At 42.0% G+C, this 19007-nt stretch overlaps 1 protein-coding gene across 6 annotated transcripts in view; it reads right to left on the bottom strand.

The window, feature by feature from the left end:
* LOC119562580 overlaps positions 1 to 17831 on the bottom strand; it is a 287979-nt gene extending 270148 nt beyond the window's left edge. For 3 of the 6 annotated variants that reach the window (XR_005221892.1, XM_037875799.1, XM_037875800.1), the window contains exons 1-2: positions 17509 to 17830; positions 17189 to 17450 (exon numbers count right to left, since the gene is read on the bottom strand). Coding sequence is in view for 5 of the 6 variants with exons in the window: in XM_037875799.1 (XP_037731727.1) it covers positions 17189 to 17450; positions 17509 to 17705 (459 nt within the window). In the remaining variant the exon portion in view is untranslated. Of the gene's footprint in view, positions 1 to 17188; positions 17451 to 17508 lie in introns of all 6 variants that reach the window. The other 3 variants (XM_037875801.1, XM_037875802.1, XM_037875798.1) reach the window with 3 other exon arrangements.
* Between the last annotated feature and the right edge of the window lie 1176 nt (positions 17832 to 19007).

The raw sequence follows: 19007 nt of genomic DNA, 5'->3' as shown, positions 1-19007 counted from the left end.
TGTGAAATTCTTAAAATGTACGTATTCTTATAGTACGACCTGTTATCCCTCCCAATATTGGTGGTAAGAATTTTGAAACGATATATTGTAAGAATCTAATCGTAAACAGCAGTGACCAGAGACACGTGCGAATTCTCGGAATTGTTGGAAGTTTTACTGTCCTCCCTCTGAGCACAGCAAGGAACAGGTGACGCGGACGCGGTTTATTAGCAGAACCATACGTTTCTTCAGCGCCAGGCCAGAATTGCCATTTACGATTCTCATACCCCACACCGCGTGAATGGAATCTTTCATCCTTGAATTAATTTCATCATCGTCAAACCATAGGCGGCTTCAAGGATCGCCGCCGTCAACCCGCGTGAGGTTTTGACCTTACTAAGTCCGCACCACGATCTACAAGTCGGATCTCGTTGCAGTTCGGGCGAAAATCGCACTGGCGCCGATTCGGCGTAAATCGGGCAAGACCGCGGGAGCACGATGACACATCCCAATTGGAATTTGAGTTCCAATTAGTGATTATAGTTAAATTTTCTTATTCCTATTTAGCCATTATACTTGCGTGTGTGCTTACGACATAGTATGGCATATATACACCTAAATTAAACTATTCTGCAGCCTGCTGACTTCGTTGGAGAGTTCGTAAGTACGGCATAGCCGTAAATCATTTACATTTCTGCATATATATATTCATTCTTGTCTGAGCCCGCACACTTTTGGTACAAATATATACACGTAAGTTTTCCCACATTCGTGTATTGATAAATATTAGATAAGAATCGTTTGCCTTTATATAATTTAAAGTAATCTTCCTAAGTACTTTTCTGTAATTATACCCGTTACTCGTAGAGTAAAAGGGTATACTAGATTCGTCGGAAAGTAGTTAACAGGCAGAAGGAAGCGTTTCCGACCCCATAAAGTATATATATTCTTGATCAGGATCACTAGCCGAGTCGATCTAGCCATGTCCGTCTGTCCGTCTGTCCGTATGAACGCTGAGATCTCGGAAACTATAAGAGCTACAATACTGGGATTAGGCATGCAGATTCCTGAGATTCCTGCGCAGCGCAAGTTTGTTTCAGAAGAGTGCCACGCCCACTCTAACGCCCACAAGCCGCCCAAAACTGTGGCTCCTACAGTTTTGATGCTAGAACAAAAATGTTAACTAAAATGTATTGTTCTTATCAATACTTACCGATTGACCTAAAAAAAGTTTGCCACGCCCACTTTAACGCCCAAAAACCGCCCACAAAGTTAAAAAAATCGTAAATATGAACGCGGATATCTCCAAAAATATCAAGGATAGAGAAACGGGATTTTAGATTTAGATTCCGTAGGCTCGAGCGCAGCGCAAGTTTGTTACGTGAATATGCCACGCCCACTCTAACGCCCACAAACCGCCCAAATCTGTGGCGCCCACAATTTTCATGCTAGATAAAAAATCTTAACTGAAATGTATTGGTCTCGTCAATACCTATCGATTGATTTAAAAAAAATCTTTGTCACGCCCACTCTAACGCCCACAAACCGGCCAAGCCTGTGGCGCCCACAATTTTCGTGCTAGATAAAAAATTTTAACTGAAATGTATTGGTCTCGTCAATACCTATCGATTGATTTAAAAAAAACTTTGCCGCGCCCACTCTAACGCCCACAACGCTTTAATCTGTCTACCGCCGCTAGGTGGCGCATTTGCTGCTTGCATATCTCTATTTTCCTTTGGTCCCTTTAGCTGAGTAAGGGGTATCTGATAGTCGAGGTACTCGACTATAGCGTTCTTCCTTGTTTTTAAATTAGTTTACCGCATATCGATAAAATATGTAATCAATTTCGTAATTATTTAACGTAAACTAAATATCCATCTCTTTTCCAATTTGATAATCTTGTACTGACACACGATCATATAGAGAGTCGTTTGGCGTGAAGAACGCTTAGTTTTGAGGTTTTAGTGTTAGGATTTGTAGAATTAAGAACAATGAACCATATTATCGTATTTGCCGTATTAAATTAAGATTAATTAATTTGTGATCTTTTGAGGGCACCTTAGAGGATGTAGCGCAGCGGTTGTTTTAAGGGTGAGACTTCACAGGTAGGGTGGGTATAGAAAATGGCCAATAACATCTGGGCCTCCGTCCTCGATAGGTACATTCTCTCGTCCGATCTTAGCCGTTGGGTTAAAATCCTTATCGTTACCGTCTCTCTGTTTACTATTGTTAGTTATGTGACACTCTTGTTTCATCTTAACACAAACCCACACCCATCTCCCTGAGCAGGCCGTTCAAAGCGTAGACAAAGGTGTTAGGGTGGACAACGTTCATAGAGTGTGTTTGTTACAGAATTAAATTTTCAGTTAATAATTAGTACCTATCGAACAAAAATCAACCTGCTGCTACATTACTCCTCAGGATAAGCTCCACTTATTATACCCGTTACTCGTAGAGTAAAAGGGTATACTAGATTCGTCGGAAAATATGTAACAGGCAGAAGGGAGCGTTTCCGACCCTATAAAGTATATATATTCTTGATCAGGATCACTAGCCGAGTCGATCTAGCCATGTCCGTCTGTCTGTCCGTCCGGATGAACGCTGAGATCTCGGAAACTATAAGAGCTAGGCTATTGAGACTTAGCGTGCAGATTCCTGAACTTCTTACGCAGCGCAAGTTTTTTCAGCAGAGTGCCACGCCCACAAACCGCCCAAAGCTGTGGCTCCTACAGTTTTGATGCTAGAATAAAAATTTAAACTGAAATGTATTGTTCTCATCAATACCTATCGATTGACCCAAAAAAAGTTTGCCACGCCCACTTTAACGCCCACAAACTTCAAAAAATCGTAAGTATGAGCGCGGATACCTCGGAAAATATCAAAGATAGAGAAATGGGATTTCAGATTTACATTTCGTGGGCTTTAGCAGCGCAAGTTTGTTACGCGAATATGCCACGCCCACTCTAACGCCCACAAGCCGCCCAAGCATGTGGCGCCCACATTTTCATGTTAGATAAAGAATTTTTATTGAAATGTATTGGTCTGGTCAATACCCATCGATTGATCAAAAAAAAACTTTGCCACGCTCACTCTGACGCCCACAACGCTTAAATCTGTCTATTGTAGATTGCGCATTTCAATATCGCTTTGCTGCTTCCATATCTCCATTTTCCTTTGGTCCCTTTAGCGGAGTAACGGGTATCTGATAGTCGAGGTACTCGACTAAAGCGTTCTTCCTTGTTTTAATGATACTATCGCATTCCGTATTTCTCAAGGATCTTTCTCGTCTTGTCATTGTTGAATGATTATCGTATACTTCCATCGCATATCGTATATTTCTATCGCATATCGTATATCTTGCATTTCTCTTTTTAAGTTTTTGAGTTTAGTTAGTTGGTTAGCTAGGTTTTAAATCGTTTAAGTAGGTCGGTTAGGCACAGCAACGAGAACCTAGTTTCTCTAGGTTATGATGAGTCATTGACGTGCACCCTCTGCAATGGAGTAGTTTTCGAATTGGATTTAATTGAAACTGCTTGTAAACATTGCTTTCATAAGGCTTGTCTACAAAACTGGCTGCAGGATAGCAACACTTGTCCATCGTGTTCTCAACCATGTTCTCAGTCCCAAATGGTATCTAATCCGAATTACGGTATGCAAAATCGAATGATGACCAGATCTATGTCTCGTAACGCCGATAATCAGAACAATATTATCGTCTCTCAGCATGGCAACTCGAATCCCCATCAAGACAATAAGCAACCTAATGACTCAGATACAACCGAAGACCCAGATCAGCAAAGTCTTGCGAATCAAATGCGAGCATTTCAAAAAAGCATTTTTAAGAACCGGAGAACATTTCAAGTAACCATGACAGATACAATCACAGAAATAATGACTCAGATGTTTAGCCAATTGAATAGGTCTACGTTTGTGGATAACAATACGCAGCACGAATTCCGTAACAATTCAGGACAAGTCGATTTCCAGAACAATCGGTGTCAAAACAGTCAGTCAACTCCAAGCAGGACATTCGCAAAATGAATGTCCGCCGTTAGCCTCGGATATTCTAAGTACACCGGATGCTGCGGCAACGGATAATTTACCTGATTTGGCTACTCCCACACCTGATGTACCGACTACTAAAGAATTCAAATGATACAACCTGTGATTGCAAGAGTATCTTAAAGGAAGGCTTAAACCGTCTAGTGTCAATTCTATCTTCGCTCTATACGCAAATTCTGGATGCGCAAACGGCTTTTAACCGTTGCATTATCTCATCAATCAACCACAAAAAGAATGACATTCGGCCTTTCACAATGGTGGAGATATTCGGTCTCAAATATTCAGCTCTCTTAGACAGCGGAGCCAACAAAAGTGTCATTGGTGGAAAGCTTGCCCAACAAATAATAATTAACAAGCTGTATAACAAATTCAAAATCGTAGTCCGTACTGCAGACGGTCAAACACTATCCGTGGCTGGCACAATCTCCATTCCCTTGACTCACAACTCTATAGATTCAAAATTTGAATTCTTAATAGTACCCTCTATTCAACACAGCGTGACATGCGGCATAGATTTCTGGCAAACCTTTGGCATTTCCATACAACATTCGTTTTCAGTTAACAAAATGGAGTCCAAACCCGTGGACGACCCCTTACACATCTGTTTATCCAACGCACAGAAAACAAAGCTGAAAAAGGTAATCGACTTCTTTCCATCATTCGAAAGTGAGGGCCTCGGTTTGACCAGATTGATAGAACACAACATTGACACATCTACCGCGAAACCAATCATACAAAGGTTTTATCCTTTATCGCCAGCTAAGGAAAAGCTTTTGTGTGTCGAAATCGATCGCATGATTGAAATGAACGTTATAGAAGAGACACCATCATCGCTTTGGTCTTCTCCGGTTACCTTGCACGTCAAACCTGGCAAGGTACATTTCTGTCTCGATGCGAGGAAACTTCACTGAAACTGCATTTCTAAAATAGATATCAAGGATGCGCTTAGGCAAATCTGCCTAGATCAAGAGTTCCGTGCAAAGATAGCGTTCACGATACCGAACCGTCCGCTGTAACAATTCAAAAGGATGCCATTTGGTTTGACCAACGCTCCGCAAGCCATGTGCCGTTTAATGGACCTTTTAATACCGTATCAGCTGAAGTCGCATGTGCTAGTCTACCTTGATGACATTTTGGTGTTGTCAAACAGATTTGAAGACAATCTTCTACATCTTTCTGAGGTAGCCACCCAGCTGAGAAAAGCAGGACTGACAATTAACGTCCAGAGAAGTAAGTTCTGTCTGAAACGGGTAGATAACTTGGGATATTTGGTTGGAGAAGGAACACTTGAAGTGAATCCAAGCAAGATTAGCACTGTCAGTAAATTCCCGATAACCAAAACTCAGAAACAGCTGAGAAGATTTCTTGGTATGACTGGTTGGTACCAGCGCTTTATTTCGACCTATTCCTTAGTCATATTTCACCTAACAGAGTTGCTACGTGGCAAAGACTTTCAATGGAATGAACATGCTCAATAGGCCTTTGAGAACATCAAAGCCAAGTTATGTTCTGCCCCATGTCTCGTTCACCCCGATTATGAGAAACCATTCATTCTGCAGTGCGATGCCTCACTACATGGTGTTGGTGCACACATTGGTGGCCAAATGTGACCAATCTGGTTGCGAACGACCAATAGCGTTCATGTCCAAAAAACTTTACAAGGCCCAAAGTTACTATACAGTTACAGAACTTAAATGCATGGCTGTAGTCCTGGCAATAAAAAAGTTCAGGATGTATATTGATGGACATTCTTTCAAAGTTGTCACTGACCACACCAGTTTTCGTTGGCTTATGAATAAATCTGATTTAAGCGGAAGACTTGCCAGAAGCGCTATCAAACTTCAGGGTTACTCCTTTGAATTCGAGCATCGTAAAGGATGTGAAAATGTCGTGGCGGATGCTCTATACCGTGCTTTCGAGGACGTTGAAGTTCACTCTGAAATCGATCTCGCATCAGGTGCTTTCCAATCGGAAGAATATTCTGCACCTCGGAACAAATTCTCGTCCTCACAGCTACCACAGTAGTCGACGACTCCATCTATCACCGTGCAGCATTTCCTAATTCAATTGACACTTCACCAGACGATTGCTGGAAATTGTTCGTACCCGAGTCGTTACGCCAAAGCGTAATCAGTGCCGCCCATGACCAACCATCATCTGCGCATTGTGGAATGACCAAATGCCTAGAGCGCATTCGCCACCGCTTTTACTGGCCAAACATGGTAACCAAGGTGCGGGACTACATACGCAACTGCGTGCCTCACATCCTACGCATCCTACGCGTTCCTTGAAACCACCTATGGGCGCTCAAGTGCACAGCGAAAGGATATTTCAACGACTCTATTTGAATTTTATTGGCCCATTTTCGCGTTCCAAGTCTGGAAACATAGGCAAGTTGATTATCCTGGATCACTTTTCAAAAATCACTTTTCTAAAGCCAGAGAAAAATTTCACCACTAAAGTTATAGTCAGTATACTGCAGGACGAAATCTTTACCAGCTTTGGTGTGCCTGAGACAGTCGTGAGTGACAACGGCACTCAGTTTAAAACCCGTGACTTCTCCGACTTCCTTTCGAAATATGGCGTGCGCCACATGTTCACAGGTGCCTATGCACCGCCGTCCAACGCAGTGGAGAGGGTAATCCGTTCAATCAACGCGGCTTTGAGAACTTACATCCGCTCGGACCAGCGCGAATGGGATGCTTTCCTCAGCAGCATCAATTGCTCACTTCGTAACGTCATCCATCAGTCTATAACATATGATCTAACACGGACTATAAATTGTTGCGCAAGTTGGGCTTACTCGCCGAAGGTGTTATCAACTTTCACTCGACAGAGTGTTAGAAAATTCGTGCAAGCATCCATAAACATCTGAGCAAAGCTTATGAGACGAACCATCGCATATATAACCTACGTACGAGGCCTAGATCGTTCAAAGTAGGTCAAGAGGTGACAAAACGGTCGGTCGTCATCTAGCTTTATTTGCGTTCAGACGTGCTTAAAATTCTCGCTATGTTACTTCCCCGCTGTCCCGAGTCCAATACCGATGCTACATTGGCCCAGCTTCGCGCTTCGGATGCTGTTCGCTGTTCTTCTTTGTGCCGTCGCGCCTATCATACTTCTTGAGTAGCCCTACCGGATGATGTGCTCAAACTCTTATTAAATCCAAACATACTGTGGCAATGTGATAGCTGTGTGGTTGCGAATGATTCGCATTCTAAAATTGATGAATTCGATGATAAATTTAAAGCCCTGGAGCGCTTATATCAGGGCCTTAATAATAAATTCTTGGAGGCGTTCCTCCCTATAGATGATGCCTTGAATCAGAATTTAAATGTAAGTCCCAAACCTCGTCTACCGAGGCCTACTAACGTAGCTGCAGCTCACCAGTCATATGCGGCTGCTGCTGCTACGGCTTCCGCGGTCATTGACCCTTCTAATCATGCTCTGGATATTGAGAGAGGAAATTTCATACAAGCTCGAAATAAGAGGAGAAGGAACAATAACAAGCCCAAGAAAAATATTGTTGGAGTGGCTCCTAATGTCGAAGATCTTCATGTTTTGCCGACCAAGAAATTTTTGCATGTCGGAAAGTTTGCAACTGATACAGAGCCAAATGCTGTTTTAAAATATGTGTCCACCAAGCTTAAGGTGGATGCTAGTTCTCTCACTTGTGTAAAACTTCTAAAAAAAATATGTTGACGTTACAACTTTAAAGTTTGTAAATTTCAGGCTTGGTATCCCCGATCAGCTTTACGATTCAGTCTTCAAAAACGATTTCTGGCCGAACTCAGTTAAGGTCAAAAGATTTATTCATAGAGAACGGGCCATTGTGGGAGGGGATGGAATCTTATCTAATTTTCCGGAGCCTGGACAAACTTCAACATCAAGTCATACTTCAAAAAACCCCTAGTGTTCGACGCCACTGGCGTCGATACTTTTGCGGGACATCTTATGCAAGCCTTTCCTCATTTGTCGAAAGCGTTTTCGCAACAACATCGGCAGCTGGTTGCCTTTCTCACTGCGCTCTCTTAATTTTCTGACTCTCCTAACGCACTATCGACAACATCAGCCGGAGCTTTTGTTGTCCTCTTTGTGCGACATTCGCCGTCCGCCTGGCTCGAATATCGGCGCGCTCCTCGGAGTTGCGCTCACATCATTTTCCGTTGCTCTCCTGATGCTTCATCAACAACATCAGCCGGAGCTTTTGTTGTTCGCTTTGCGCGACATTCCCTGTCCGCCTGGTTCTAATATCGGCGCGCTCCTCGGAGTTGCGCTCCAATCATCTTGCGCCTCTCTCCCGTTGCACCATCAACAACATCAGCTGGAGCTTTTGTTGTCCGCTGTGCGCGACATTCGCCGTCCGCCTGGCTCTAATATCGGCGCGCTCTTTGGAGTTGCGCTCTCATCATCTGGCGCCTCTCTCCCGAAGTACCTAGAAAGTCGGCTGGATTCTTACTCTTCATCGCCTAATAGTTATGCGCTCTCCGTCTCTACCTTTCTGACGTTCGACTTTCTACAACAACTTTTATCGACACATTTGGTTGGATAGCGAGCCTCTAAGAGTGCTCTCTCTGAAGGTGCTCTCTGGAGATGCTCTCGCCATCAACAACAACCATGGACTGCGGCAGCTGTAGTAGGTCCTCGCTCATTATTACCAGGAGTGGATTCACCTGCGTGCAGTTATATTTTGAATGCTGATATTGACTGCCCACCTAATACTTGGAGCGCCGATCACCAGCCTATTCGTATCCCTACCACTACTTTATTGAAGGTTCTTACAAATAATTTTATTAATTATGATAAAACCCCAGCGAGGACTCTTGCGGATTCGTGCCATGATGCTGGACCAATTATGGATAACATGACCATGGATGACCGGATATGCGCTAACAATACAAATTTCAATATTTATTTTCAAAATATCGGTTGTATGCGTACGAAAGCTGAATCCCTTTTCCAGGCAACGTCTCATGGTGATCGCGACGTCATCATTTTTGTTGAACCCTGGCTCAACATGGATTTCTTCGATACAAATCTTTATCATGTGTTCCCTAAGGATCGAGATTCCGTTAAAACACGATGCTCCAGAGGTGGCGGCGTTTTAATTGCTGTACGGCGTGAGCTGCGTTGCATTGCTATTCGTCTCCAGATCGAGGATTCTCTGGTCGACCCACTCTGTGTATCTCTCGCTGGTCCTACGGAGACAATTTTCCTGACAGTATCATACATACCCCCAAGCAGCAGTTTTGATTTATATAAAGCGCATGTGGACAACATTGCACACCTATACCAGGAGCTGGAAGATGGCCAATATATATGTGTTTTGGGCGACATCAACCTATCTTCGCTCGTGTGGGCTCATGATCTTGAGTCTTCAGCAATGGTTCCCAGTAATTTGCATCTTCCCCACGAAATCTTAGTCATCGATGAGCTTCTTAGTATGGGATTGGTCCAGATTAACCATGTATTTAATAACTTAAATAAATTTCTAGATCTAATTTTTGTACACCCTGATTTATGCCTTACTTTATGTTGCAGCGATAATCCTCTAGCCGCGTGTGATGCTCATCACAAGCCCCTATTAATCCTTATTACTTGTTATATTTTCTCACCAAATATTTCTCGCTTGCCTCTTACTTATATTAATTCTAGCAGTTTAGATTCTATCCGTAGTGATATTTCTAATATTAGATGGGCGGAAGTCCTCTCGCATGCGGATGTGAATACAACCTATGAAGTTCTTATATCTTTTCTCTCTACTATTGTAGGCAGATACGCTAAAACTAGAGATCAAAGTTCTTATAGACAAAATATCAAAATCTCCGAAATAAATTCTATAAGCGCCACATAGAAAGCGGCGATGCTGCTGACTTTGATCGGTACAAACAACATAAGCGTGAGTTTGAGTTCCTCAGTAAATTCTTATACAGCCAATATATTGCTGATATAGAGTGTAAACTAATTACCAATCCTAAATCATTCTGGCACTTTGTCAATTCTAAACGAACAACCTCCTACTTTCCTTCTCATATGTCGTATGAAAGTCTTTCTGCTTCTTTGGGGGGGGTCGCTAATCTATTTGCTAAGTATTTTGCATCTAACTTTGAACCGAGCTCGCTGTAGAATGACGATAATTCACTCAGTGCCATTGCCACGATGCTAAATATTGGGTGCTTAGATGTTACTGATTTGGACTGCTATATGGCGCCTGAGAGTTTTAACGACTCAGGAAAATTAGACTGCGATGTCCTTTCTCCATTTATTTTGAAAAACTGTAGAGGTGTTCTTTGTGAGCCCCTAAAAATGATCTTCAACAAGTCTCTTTCCACTGGCGTATTTGCGCATAATTGGAAACTTGCCACAGTTTCCCCTATATTCAAGTCTGGTTACAAAAATATTGTTTCAAATGCAAATCTAAGTAATGTCTCAAAAATGTTTGAACGAATTGTAGCTAAGCAACTAACTTTTCTTGCTGGTCGGATCATCAGTCCTAACCAACATGGTTTTATGCCTTGAAGGTCAACTACCACTAACTTAGCTACGTTCAATCTTTTTTTTATCCACTCGTTTATCAGTCATCATCAAGTTGATGTAGTCTATACCGACATCGACAAAGCATTTGACAAAGTCTCCCATAATGCTTTATTGGCAAAATTGCAGAAATTGGGATTTCATTCATCAATATTAAATTGGTTTATGTCTTATTTAGATGGGCGGATTTATAGAGTAGAGTGCAATGGTGTTTTCTCAAACCCGTATGTGGCAACTTCTGGCCCTTCTCAGGGAAGTGCATTAGGTCTGTTTCTATTCATCATCTTCATTAATGATTTAAGCTGTTGCATAACAAGTTCTGGATTCCTGTTGTTTGCGGACGATCTTAAAATATTTAGGTCTGTGAATTCAATCTCCGATAGTGAACTTCTTCAAAATGACCTAGTAAAAGTGGGAAATTGGTTTTCTCGTAACAAGTTGCCTCTGAACGTGTCAAAATGTTTCTACGTTAGGTACTGCAAACGATTAATTTATGTCCTCAGCTCGTATTCCATTAGTTCCCATATTCTTTCCTTATGAAATGAATCACTGGACCTAGGAGTTATGTTTGATACCAAATTTACTTTCATTGATCACATAAATTATCGTAAATTATCGTAAATTATCGTATTATTGTAAAACAAAATTCCATGCAATTTAAACATCCGTACACGAAACTAAGACTATTTTCTTCGTTCATTAGGTCCAGATTGGAATATGCTTCGTTTGTCTGGAGTCCGACTGGTACTACACACATCAATTGTATTGATCGTGCTCGAAAAAAATTCCTGTCTTTTTCCCTTCTTTCTCTAAACTTTAATGACCCTCTTACTCTGCGAAATGTCGTCCTTTGCACCTTTCTTCCCTACAAGATCGTAGAACAACTAGCGCACTAGTTTTTATTTGTGACCTGCTGTCCTCCAAAATAGACTGCCCTGCATTGCTGAGTAGCATAAGCTTTTACGTACCTGGTAGGTCTTTGTGGTCATTTGAACCTTTTTTATTCCGGCCTATAGAGCTTACTATGCTTTTAATGAGCCTCTGTGTAGAGCCTTGTTCTACTGGAAAAAACATCCATCTCACATGCGGCTGGACCCATGCTCCCCCAGAGAATTAATTAAGAAAACCCTTTACAATTACCTTTCGTCCCTTAGTATTTAGTTTAGTAATAGTCAAGTAGCCAGTTAAGGTACCAACTGTTGGCGAAATAAATAAATAAATAAATAAATTAAACGGAACTTTACGCTGAGCAACGCTGCCAACAATTTCAACGCAAAGCTAGCCCCAGTCGAAATAAAAGCGCGAGTTAAAGAGAAATTTGGTCAATCATTTTATGTTCTGGAAGACATGAACGGCAAAGAGCTTGGTAAATTCCATGCCAAGGACATCTGATGATCCCTCCTGACTCCTTTTTCAGTATTTATTGTTAGCCACAGGGACTAAAGGGAGTCAGTATAGTCGGCTAAGTTGGCATTCCTAGTTAGGACATGGGAATTACCCATGGTAATTAACATAAATGTTATCACTCCCAATATTAGTGGTAAGATAATTGGGACGATATATTGAGAGAATCTAATCGTAATTCCCGGAAAGCAGCAGTGACCAGAGACACGTGCGAATTCTCGGAATTGTATGAAGTTTTACAGTCCTCCCTCTGCGCACAGCAAGGAGCAGGTGCCGCGTGCACGATCTACCACGATCTACAAGTCGGATCACGTTGCAGTTCGGGCGAAATTCGCACCGGCGCCGATTCGGCGTAATTCGGGCTAGAGCGTTGAAGCACGATGCCGCATTCCAATTGGAATTTGAGTTCCAATTCTGGTTTCCAGTTAATTTTGGCCCGGACTGCCAACTTGTTTTTGTATTGCTAAAGCGATTGTAGTTTAGTTTTCTTATTCTAAATATTTTTAAGACAAGTTTCTAATATTATTTACGGTTCCTATTTTGCCATTATACTTGCGCACATCGATCGTCATCAGGCCAGTTGACTTCGTTGGAGAGTTCGTAGGTACGGCATAGCCGTAAATCGTTTACAATCCTACACATATATATTCATTCTTGTCGGAGCCCGCACACTTTTGGTAAAAATATATACATGTAAGTTTTTCCACATACGTGTATTGATAAATATTAATTAAGAGTCGTTTGCCCTTATATAATTTAACGTAATCCGCCTAAGTGCTTTTTTGTAATTATACCCGTTACTCGTAGAGTAAAAGGGTATACTAGATTCGTTAGAAAGTATGTAACAGGCAGAAAGGAGCGTTTCCGACCCCATAAGGTATATATATTCTTGATCAGGATCACTAGCCGAGTCGATCTAGCCATGTCCGTCTGTCCGTCTGTCTGTCCGTCCGGATGAACGCTTAGATCTCGGAAACTATAAGAGCTAGGCTATTGAGATTTGGTGTGCAGATTCCTGAGCTTCGTAAACGTAAACTAAATATTCATTTCTTTTCCTATTTGATAATCTTGTACTGACACACGATCATATAGAGAGTCCTTTGGCGTGAAGAAAGCTTAGGTTTTAGTGCTAGGATTTGTAGTATTAAGAACCATGAACCATATCATCGTATTTGCCGTATTAAAAAAAATTTAAGATGAATTAATTTGTGACCTTTTGAGGGCACCTTAGAGGATGTGGCGCAGCGGTTGGTTTAAGGGTAGAGTCCAATGAGACTTCACAGGTAGGGTGGGTATAGAAGGTGGCTAATAACATCTGGGCCTCCGTCTTCGATAGGTACAGTCTGTCGTCCGAATCTTAGCCGTTGGGTTAAAATCCTTATCGTTACCGTCTCTCTGTCTACTATTGTTAGTTCTGTGACACTCTTGTTTCATCTTAACACAAACCCACACCCATCTCCCTGAGCAGGCCGTTCAAAGCGTAGGCAGAGGTGTTAGGGTGGACAACGCTCATATAGTGTGTTCGTTACAACACAAACTTACCCTCCTTTTAATTCTGGGCGATGAGATCTCGACACTACGGATCCTGAGCTTTGGGAGACGTTACAATTGGTTTATATATATACGTGCAATATTGGATGGCGATTCACAAAAAAAAAACATTATTGCTGAAGAGATATGTATGTATGTATGCATCGTATGGGAGTTCCACTGCGGCACACGTCAGTTACAATGCTCGGGCTGGAGCTGGTCGGTGCAGCTCAAATTTCTTGTTCAACGTATTTGTGGGTTCTGTTACACTTGCATTCAGAAATGAATGCACTCGCAAATTGTTTGTAATTGTTTTGGCGATTCACCTTTTGTTTGTAATTTTAAATGCAATTTATTTGCCTTTTATTGGTTTTATTGTTTTTTTCTGTGTCACTTTGGTGCAACTGCTTTGCTTATGCTCCGATGTCAGTCACTACTTCCTCCAGGGCGTGATGTTGGTCGCGGCGTCTCTGAACAGAGCGCTTGTAGATTTTAACGACTTAAGGGATCACCAAAACCAGGAGAAGTCCAACGATGAGTTTCATGGTCTTGTAAACATCTTGGATATCATTCTTGTGGTCAACGATCTCCACGGCGTTAATAACGTTGGCGGTGCTGCCGGCCACTTCGGACGTTTTGCTGCCCATCTTGGGGTCCTTAGGCCATATACTTGGTTCACAAACACTCTTCGTCCTTCGGGGTGTGTGGTAGTCTTTCTCCAGGATGCGGTCGATTGCAGGCTTCCAGGGAAGGATGGGAATGTCCTTCGGGACACTATGCTTCTTCCAGTCGTGATCCTCACTTCAGGGGAGTTGCACTTCTTAACTAGTGCCAGGGAGATCAGAACAAATTCTGTCTATCTTCTCTATTTGGCTGGGGTCTTTTATACCGGACTAGAGCTTTTGCTAGTCCCCTATATTGGATGAACTACCTAGGGATACTGTTTCTCTATTTCCCCTATTTTAGGAGTCAACGGCCGGCTGCTGCACTTTGCCACCTACTGGAGTACGGTTACCAGTAGGTCGATCGTGGTCGTTGTTCTGGCCACGCGCCACCCGTGAGTTCTCCAATTGTATTGCTGGTATGCCCTTATCAATCTGAGTGTGGTTAGTCATTAGCGGCCCCTACCCTCAACTTAAGGCGGTTGTGTCGCTGGAGTGCATCTTTGTATGGGGAAAGCGTACGTAACAAAATTTAATTCAATTATCACTAAAATTTACAAAAAAAAATGTTGGAAGATGTCGTTTTCAGATGACGAACTATAAACAAACAAAAAATAAATAGGTTCGCCACAAGGCAAGAAGAGGCTCCTTTATTAACAAATTTTTCGATTACAGGTACACCAATCTTACATTTAACATCTTGTATACACTTATAATAGTCTTTTTTATTTCGTTTTAAATATTGACTGTATAAGATACACTAGGCTAACGGCAAAAAGTGTTCTGCATAATATCGTATAAAACTGCAGTACAAAAAATATTAATACGAAAAAAAAATTATTTAAAAAAATGACTAGAGAGACGACTATGTATGTTAATACATATTATACCAGTTCTGCACAATTCCGTAAGGAACTCGAATACAAAAATATTAATACGTCCTACGACATAAGACGGGATGGCATATTTATTAAGCCAATTAACAACGCCTTATACGAAAGTATGGATTAGGTAGCTGCGTTAAAGCCACATAGCTAAAATTTTTCCAGCAGTCTAATAGTATACAAGGGGTGTGATATTTAAATCGACGTCTATACATTAAACACCTAATCTAGCGGATGAAAGCTGTGGACTGGACTGGCGTCTGATGTTACAGACAGTTTTTAACAAATTTATTTTTTTTCTCCATAACTGAATCGAAACCCACTTTGCGTTAGAGTAGCTGGGACTGAAGCCTACGTCGAGCACGCGCTGGTTATTAGATTTCGATAGATGGGGTCGGGGATATAATCTTTAACGAAGCTGTTTGCCCTAGATCCTACCAGCTGAACATAATTAATCGCGTGCTATAAAACAAAGCTGGATATCCACAGGACTAAGAGCCGGGCTATAACAGCATCTGTTATGCTGTTTTCGCCCACCCTACCATGTTGACCAACGGCAATTAACATTTATGGTGATCCCTAAAAGGCTACTATACATTACTTAACAAATAACAGTCGACGACGCATGGCTTCTCTTTAGACAACTACAGAGAGTTAGTGTACATTGTAAAATTTATTTTTAAACATACATTAATCCGAAAATCTGTCATAATTTATTTCTAACCAAGTTTATTAGGAGAAAAAGGACCGGATTGGCTTATACTTATATTAATAAACTGAAACTAAATATAACAAAACTAACTTTAGCAATCACTCGTCCCTCTCACGCGATCTAAAGCCGCAAACTCATTTGTTCCCCCTATTTGCCTAGCTTACGCCGCAAATTGGCGGCTACGAATAAGGGTGAGGCAAAGTGCTTAAAGGGGAAAGGAATGGAAAATGAGGAAAAAAAAATTGGTCTATTTAATTTGGATGTTACAGGGGAATGCCCTACTCTCATAGCTCATTGCTTTCCAAATTAAGTCTCGTATATCTACTTAAACTAAACTGCTCTTTCGATTGCTTTTAGTAATGTAATTTTTTTTAATTTTTCATCCTCGGCCTTGCTAACGGTAATTTATCTTATATTCCTATTCTGCAGCGGCGTGGTTTGCCGACCAAATCTACCCTAGCTATCCCTTACATCGGCTGCTGGGCCTACTGGACAACATATAAAGGTAAAATTTTAATTTGTACAAAAGCATTCCTTAATTCATGATTATTCGCCCAAGTCTGACTTATGGCGGACCTAATTTATGTATAATAATTGGTTGGGTGCCACCCTCTAGCGGTTTGGCACATTAACACTAACATAAAATGGTCAACGGCAATTACCCGAATTTTTTTCTGATTTTGTGAGAACTTTAAAATGAACTACACATGAAAATTTACTTCGTTGTCGGTCGGCTGGCAGATTAGGTAAAATCCCCATCACAATTAGACTTCGGGTCGGGACCCAGAGACTGACCTCTCGGCTCCACAAGCCCACCAACTGGTAAGGTTTTAAAATTCTGGCTCAAGAGTAACATTTTTATCTCACAACCAATCGGCCAAATCATGTAGCCTACTTTCGCCTACTGATCTTATCTTGACCAACAGACAAACTACCTTACAATAATAAGATCAAAACCTCATTAAAATTATTCAAAAATATTTAGAAATGTGGGTGCTAGACGGGCGTGGAACCCTCCTGAAAAAAAACTTGCGCTGCGTAAGAGGCTCCAGAATCTACATTCCAATTCCGAACTTTCTAGCTTTTATAGTTAATACGGACGGACAGATGGACGGACTCGGCGAGGTCAACTATGCTAGTGATCCTGATCAAGAATATACATACTTTATAGGGTTGGAAATGCATAATTCTACCAGTTACATACTTTCCCACGAATCGTATACCCTTTTACTTAAGAAAAATATTGCAAGAGATTTGGGTACAAATCGGATTGGCAGGCCCAATGCGCATAGTTCTGATTTAAGTTTATGCGTCTTTGGCGTACAGGATTATTATATTAGGTAATTGAACAAAATAAAGTAAATAAAATTAACCTCTGAAAATGTCTTTGCGCGTATGATCAAAAAATCCTTGTCACTTACCTGTATGTACTGTATGAACTTGCATAGAACAAGTGGCAGCGAACGCGTCCGGCGACTCATCGCGATATTTATGAATGTTATCGGGGCGGATATGCCAGTGACCATCAGGTCGGCAATACAGACGGCCAGTAGGAGGGGGTTGCGCTGGCGCACCGAGGAGGCGGAGCAGAGGGTTAGCACCAGAGTAGAGTTCCCCAAAACGCCGCCGAAGACCACCATGCCGTAGCTGACTGCCATCAGGAGCAGTGGCAACAAGGAAAGGCTTCAGAGAGAGGTAGTATGGGAGCGGACTAAAAAAAATTTGCATATTCAATAATTACCGGGATTCCGGGTCTAAGTCGTACGGATTGCCCAGGCTAAAGTTTCCGTAGTCGTAGTCCGTGGAAAGTTGGTTGGGCTCCTGTAGGGTGAGCTGCAGCTCTGTGGAGTCTAGGCTATAACTATTACTGAAACTGAGCTCCGGGTGATGGCGCCGGATCGGGTTTTCCCACCTCTGCTGCAGATTATCGCTGTTCATGCTTCCTGGTCCGTACTCGTTTTGGGTGATCTTCAATGGCGACGTGTTTTTCTGTTCGCCTCATTTCATTCTAAACAAGGGAGAACGCTATAGTCGAGTACCTCGACTATCAGATACCCGTTACTCAGCTTAAGGGACCAAAGGGAAATGGAGATATGCAAGCAGCAAAGCGAGATTTAAATGCGCCACCTACCGGCGGAAGACTGATTTAAGCGTTGTGGGCGTTAGGGTAGGCGTGAAAAATTCATTATTCAATAGATTAAGCTAGCAGCGCACTTTTTTTCTTTGCCGCTAAGTTCGGTCGGCAACTATTTACATACACACACATACACGCGTAAAAACATTTCGCATTGTCTGGCTCTGACGTCATAGCTTTTTTTCTTGGGAGGTTTGTGGGCGTTAGAGTGGGCGTAGCAAAATTTTTTTAGGTCAATCGGTAGGTATTGACAAGACTAATACATTTCAGTTAAAATTTTCTATCTAGCATCAAAACTGTAGGAGCCACAGTTTTTGGCGGTTTGTGGGCGTTAGAGTGGGCGTTAGACTGCCACGCCTGAAACAAACTTGCGCTGCGTAAGAAGCTCAGGAATCCGCACGCCAAATCTCAATAGCCTAGCTCTCATAGTTTCCGAGATCTCAGCGTTCATCCGGACGGACAGACAGACGGACAGACGGACATGGCTAGATCAACTCGGCTGGTGATCCTGATCAAGAATATATATACTTTATGGGGTCGGAAACGCTTTCTTCTGCCTGTTACATACTTTCCTACGAATCTAGTATACCCTTTTACTCTACGAGTAACGGGTATAAAAAGCTGCCTTGCGACAAAAGAAGGAAGCAAAGTAATAAAACGCCATCATCATCGGTCGGTTCCATTGTCTGTCAACAAGGACAATTTTCACACGCAGACATTAACACAAGTTTTCGCCCCACATCGCCAGCCCCGTTGTCACTGACACTTATGCAATGAGTGCACTAGTTCCAATGCGAAAAAGTCGCACTCAGAAGTTACTGATGCTCTTCCTTCCGTCCGCCACCCATCCTCATTTCCGCGAAAAGAATGACAGCGCAACCCTTGGATTTACTTTGTACACTTAACAACCACAAGGTCCACCCTATCTCCTGTTTCTTTGAGGACCCTGATTCATTTTCCCCCAGGCGCAAAATGAAATACTTATATTTTTGCCGCTTTGACCAAAAAAATTCCAATACTAAACAAGGAAGAACGCTATAATCGAGTACCTCGACTATCAGATACCAGTTAAGGGCGCCAAAGGGATATGGAGATATGCAAGCAGC

Source organism: Drosophila subpulchrella, unplaced genomic scaffold, assembly GCF_014743375.2.
Source record: "Drosophila subpulchrella strain 33 F10 #4 breed RU33 unplaced genomic scaffold, RU_Dsub_v1.1 Primary Assembly Seq64, whole genome shotgun sequence".
NCBI lineage: Eukaryota > Metazoa > Arthropoda > Insecta > Diptera > Drosophilidae > Drosophila > Drosophila subpulchrella.
This window is presented reverse-complemented; position numbering and strand designations above follow the sequence as displayed.